Here is a 6,136-nt window from a genome sequence, read left to right as displayed (position 1 = left end):
TAAGGCTAACGACGCCTAGTTCATGGGGTTTTGTAAGGATTAGATGAAATGTCCTCAAACCTTTTTGGCAGAATGTGTCATATATCATAAACTATCCCTGCTCTTGTCCCGTTTCATTGTTGCCTTTCCCTCCCAAATTGGACTGAAACTCTGAACTCTGACCTTGACTTTGCTTTCAGTAAAGACTAAACAGTTCATGTCCTCTTTCTTTTTTTTTTTTTTTTTTTTTTTTTTTTTTAGTAAGGATATCACTGTATTTATTCTTATTCAGGAAATCTTTCTATAACTTCAACATTTTCCTCTCAAAACATAAGAACAAAAGAGTCCCAAATCTTAGAACTGGATCACTTGGCCCTTTCTCTTCTTATCTCCTCCGAGTTCAAAATGCTTGCATCTCTTAATGGCCAGCATCCTCTTGGATCTGCAGTTGGGCTCAACACATTCAAGTCTCAGCACGATCTTCTTGGTGGTTTTCGCTTTCTTCCGGAAAATTGGCTTGGTTTGCCCACCATAGCCACTCTGCTTCCGATCATAGCGCCTCTTTCCCTGGGCATACAGGGAATCTTTGCCCTTCTTATACTGGGTCACTTTGTGCGGCTGATGCTTTCCACACTTCTTACAGAAAGTCCTTCGGGTTTTAGGAACATTGACCATCTTTGCAGTAGAGGTGTCTTCGCGGTGGAAACGAGAGAACCGCCGTCCACGTTCCTGCCTCGCTCTGCTCGCGCCTCCATGTCCTCTTTCTGTGTTTGCTGTAAGTAGTCTGCGTTGCTTTTTGTCTCCCTGGAGAACAAGTGTCTTCATTTGAAAGTCAGAAGTCTGGGAGTCATTCGGTGTTCCTTCCTCTGAAAACCCACAACCAGTCCCTCAGTGAGCCTATGGCAATATCCAGAATTCTGACCACTTCTCAGCATCTCCATCGCCGCTACATGATCTAACCCACCATCTGTCTGCTGGACTATGGCCATAGTCTCCTTTCTGGTCTCCCTGGATCCCCTACAGTTTATTCTCTGTACAGCAGCCAGAATGATCCTTTTAAATCATAAATCAGATCATGTCTCTCCAAGTACTCAAAATCTCAATGACTGCCTTCCTCAGAATAAATGGGAAGGGTTTTGACTAAGGCCTACAAGGCACCCATCCACGACTCCTCGCAAAATTCGTGAGACATTTTGACGTAGGAGAGGGAAAGTGAGAGAGGGATGAACAGCCACCTCGGCTCCCACCCGCTCCCACCTTAGGCTGTGTACTAGCTCTTCCCTCGGCCTAGAAAGCTCGGCCCAGAGCACGGCATCCCTTTCTCCCTCTCTCCTTAGAAGTCTCTGTTCCAACATCAACTTATCACAGAGGCTGTCCCTGACCAGTGCGCGTGAGGTAATACACATCTATTACTCCTGTACGCCTGTGCTGCCTGATTTTTTCCCAGCACATACAAGAACATGTTATATCCCCATTTTATATTGTCTGTCTCCCTCCACTTAAACCATAAGTTCCTTGAGACAAGGACCTCATCAGTTTTTTTCACAGCTGTATCCCCAACCCCTAACACAGTACTTGGCACATAGTAGGCACTCAATGTTTGTTGAATGAAGGCATGAAGGAAATGAATGATGACTGCTGTTTTCCAAATTTCCTTTTGGATTGGCGGGGTTCAGGGCTAGTGAGGCTGTATTGACCTTTCTCTTTGCTAAATATTTTTGAAGTTAAATTACAGTGTTCATCGTTCTCCAGCTTTTCTATGATTTGCAGTGGGGAAGAAGTAACTTTGGGGTTCCTTAGGTGTGACTCTCCATAACTAAGAAGCTCTAAGTTGTAGTCTCAAGAGCAGTTAGAAATTCTCAAAAAAATGTCATCTGGTCCAGCAGGTTCATTTTCCTGAATTGCATTTCCAAAAGTGGGTGCAGTTTAGGTTAATGACAGTCTTTGCTCCTGATTCAGCTGCTTGCCTATTTTCCTGTTCTCTTTGTTGGAATGACTGTACCTGTCAGGGTTGCACAATATGTTCATGACCCAGTTAAGCCAGGACAAGGTGGTTTATTTTTTAACTGCCACTGTGCTATTCCTGTTAATCGTAACCCTGCCAAATGAGCCAGGCCTAGACTGTATGTTTAGTTCAGAAACTCTTGCAACAGAAACCATGCTAACCTTTGAAAATTTATCAGGATTCAACAGGGGACTCATGGAGCCCAAGAACTGGGCCTCAAGAAGAACCTGAACCAGGCTGGAGGGCACCAGCTGCACAAGGAGGGCTGTTTCTCAACTCTGCCTCATTCTTTCTAGACCAGCCAGGCTTCCTGGCCCAAAGATGGCTGCTCACAGCTCCAACTTCAAGTGTAACTTCCGGATGTACAGAACACTTCTGTCGGGCTGTCCATCTCTCTGTTTCCCTCTCCTAAGTCAAAGCTTCTCTGGAAAAAAATCATATTGGCCCACCTGTGTTTAACTATTACCAGTGGCTGGTTTGTGTTGAGGAAACACTGCTGCTGGAAGTCAGCCTTTTCATGGAGAGTGGAAGGCAGGTAGAGGGGTTGTTTTTAGATGGCTGTCCCCAGTGTGCCTGTGACACATGGTGATAAACTCTCTTTCCTCGATCATTTTGAAGGACAAAGCTTTTGCAACTGGACCCCATGGGGTCCTCCTGGCATTGATTCCACTGGCTTGTCTCTTGTTGGGTTTATCAGAACAATCTATAGCTTTATCAGTCACGATTCTTTGATTTGTATATAGTGTTTGATGATTTTTTTTTTTTTTTTTTTTGTCTGCACTGGATCTTCACTGTGGTGGCAGGCGCTTTGGTGGTGAGCCAGCTTGGTTGTTCTGTGGCGTGTGGGATCGATCTTCTCCAAACAAGGTTGGAATCCACATCCCCCACATTGGAAAGCAGATTCTTAACCACTGGACCACCAGGGGAGTCCCTGTTTAATGATGTTTAGAGCTTACTTATATACTTCATGTGAGTTTCACAATAACCCTATGAAGTCAAATAGACCATATATTATTATCCCCAACTGCAAGTTTAAGGATACAGATAGAGAAATAAGTAACTACCCCAGGTTTGGGCAGTGGTGGAATCAGGACTAGAATTCAGGCCACCTAATTCTTAGGTGCTTTTTCAGGTTTTTTTTATTAGAATAAAAATTTCCTTTATTGTCTGCTAAGTGACTCATTTGAAAAGACCCTGATGCTGGGAAACATTGAGGGCTGGAGGAGGGATGGGGAGGAGAGGGGTCTGACAGAGGATGAGATGGTTGGATGGCATCACTGACTCAATGGACATGAGTTTGGGTAAACTCTGGGAATTGGTGATGGACAGGGAGGCCTGGCATGCTGCGGTTCGTGGGATTGCAGAGTCAGACACAACTGAGCGACTGAACTGAACTGAAAGTGTCACACCCAGTATATTTCTATTTAGTGGTATTAAATAACAAATTACTGATAAAGCAATTTTTTATTTTTAATTTAAAATATGTGTATATATTCTTTTAATTTAATTTGTATGCATCTATCACTTAATTACCATTAATTATAATTCTTAAAAATTATATTTATTCATTGTGAGATGGTAGAAATATATTGGTCCTTGCCCCTGGTTCCTGGCACAGAGTTTTTTAAATCCTTGTAATTTCTTAAGTGATAAGACCACAGCATCTTATGTTCTAATATTTGGTCTTTGACTCTAGTTCTGACATGGAATTCCTAAATCCCTTGGAATTTCCCAGGTGTTAGCAGTGTCTTTTGTTCCAAAGAAATGACCCCTGGTGGGCTCCTAGATGGGTACTGGTGGCCAGAAAGACCAACTATGATTAGAAGCTTGATGTTTTCAGCTCCCCCTCCATTCTCCAGAGATGGAAGAGGGACTGGAAATGGAGTTTATGATCAATCCTATTAATGTGATGAAGCCATCATAAAAATCCTAAATGTATGGAAATTAGAGTTTCCAGGTTGATGAAAACATGTGTATACTGGGAAGGTGATTCACCCAACTACAAGGGGAAGAAACTCTTGTGGTCAGGATCCTCCCAGGTTTTACCTTCTGTATCTCTTCATTTGACTGTTAATCTGCATTCTTCATCACATCCTTTATTACATAGCAATAAACTTTTAAGCATAAGTAGACATTTTCCTGAGTTCTATAAGCTGTTCAAGCAAAGAATCAAATCCAAAGGGGAAGAGGCCGTGGGAACCCCCAATTTGTAGCCAAGTTAAAAGTTGCAGGTAACCTGGGACTGACTGCTTGTGATTGGCATCTGAAGTGGGGGCAGCCTCAGATCCCCTTAATATGTGGGATCTGATGCTATCTCCTGAAAGACAGTGTCAGAATTGAGTTAATTTGTGGGAGACCCAGCTGGTCTCCCAATTGCAGACCCAACTGTAGAATTGAAAAACACTCCCAACATGTAGTGTCAGAATGTTGTGAGTATGGTAGTAGTGTTAGGGCAAAGACAGGAGAAGTGTAGGTTTCCTACTCATTCATTGAATATTTTGTCTTATTTCCTTACATATCACCACAGCTATGTAGGTTATGATTTACTAACATGTTATGTCTAAAGTTTATTATCTTCTGGGATGTAAGCTTCTTGAGGGTAGAGATCTTTGTCAGTTGTTCACTGATGTACCCACCTCAACACCTAGGAAAGGGCCTGCCTATAGGAAATCCTTAAATATTTGTTGAATCTATTTTTTATTTAACACAAATACATAAAGGTAATTTCATACATTTTTACTGCATTTTATTCTCTTTGCTTGTTTCCCCCCAGTTGTCTACTCCCTCTCAGAAATCCCCACCATATATGCCTGGTAATCATATGTATCCTAACGTAGCATAGTATATATATGTGGATAGATAGATATACACACCATATTCACACATATGCAAATACACTTTTAAAGTTTAAAAAATGATTGGTTTTCAAAACTGTCATATTGTTGGAGTAAACTTCCTTGTCCATCTTGCTTTAAGACAGGGAATCTACCTGACTCCATTATTTACTTACCAATGGGAGAAAAGACAAAAGGAGTTCTAAGACTTCTAACAAGTTAAAATGTTACCTTGTTTACCAACTGGACTCACACATGTCACTTGAGAACTGTAGTCCATAATGATCAATTAGCATAATAGAACTTTCAAGGTTCAAGTCCATGTTGCACCAGAAATACATTACAATTTTGAAGTTCTAATGCCTCAGAGAGACGTTTTCATGATTACTAAGGATGTGACTGAGGATTTCATTCTTTTTTTTCCTGTACTGTACCAGGTGACACGTGGGATCTTAGTTTCCCCACCAGAGATCAAACCCATGCCCCTTGCTTTGTGAACATGGAATCTTAACTACTGGACCACCGGGGAAGCACCAGGATTTCATTTCTATATGTATTTCCAGCACCATTTCTCTTAACATTCTCTTCTAAAAATGGTTTCATTGTTTGGAAACTATCTCCTTTTGTAGCCATGTCACCAAGTCTTTCCTTATCTGTTCAACTTGTGAGCAGAAAGGCATTAGGATGTTGTTTTATTTCTATTTTTTCAACAACTCATAAAAACTCATTGAAAAATTAGAAAATGCAGATAGGCAAATGGGAAAAATTCTCCAAAACTCCATCACCTAGGTAAAAATCAATGTTAATTACTATTACTATATTGTACCTTCCCTCTCACCTTCTCTGCTTCCTTCCTGGTTTTCTCCTAAGGTAATTGCTTTATTTTTCCATATTTAGCAAAGTGTAAAAACGATTCAAAGGTACACACAAAAAAATTTGCTTCCCCCCCACCGTACTCTTTCTCTTCCAAATATCCAGTCCTCACAGGTAACTGCTGTTATAGTTCATTGTGCACTTATCCATAAATTTTTCTATGCATATGCAAACATCTATACCATTATTTTTTCAAAATTGGGATCACATTAGACATACTTTTCTATAACTTATTTTTCTTCTCTAACAATGCGTTTCAAGCATCTTTCTATGTCATCAGTAATTGAGTTTTTTTTTAATGGCCATTTAGTGTCTAATGGTGAGGATTCATCATTTGTAGCCAGTTTCCTATGGATGGACATTAATTGTTTACTACTACAGACATAGCTGTAGTAAATATTCTTTGGGTGCCTTTGAAACATTTCTGAGGATACAATTCTAGAAG

General features: G+C 40.8%; 1 protein-coding gene across 1 annotated transcript; it reads right to left on the bottom strand.

Annotated features, from left to right (window-relative positions):
• Nucleotides 1-219: 219 nt before the first annotated feature.
• On the bottom strand, nucleotides 220-726 carry LOC136171838 (large ribosomal subunit protein eL42). The gene has a single exon (XM_065940865.1). The coding sequence runs from the start codon at nucleotides 652-654 to the stop codon at nucleotides 334-336; it is 321 nt and encodes a 106-aa protein (XP_065796937.1). The 5' UTR covers nucleotides 655-726; the 3' UTR covers nucleotides 220-333.
• Nucleotides 727-6,136: the final 5,410 nt, after the last annotated feature.

The sequence above is a fragment of the Muntiacus reevesi genome, chromosome 7, assembly GCF_963930625.1.
Source record: "Muntiacus reevesi chromosome 7, mMunRee1.1, whole genome shotgun sequence".
In the NCBI taxonomy this organism is placed as follows: Eukaryota; Metazoa; Chordata; class Mammalia; order Artiodactyla; family Cervidae; genus Muntiacus; species Muntiacus reevesi.
This window is presented reverse-complemented; position numbering and strand designations above follow the sequence as displayed.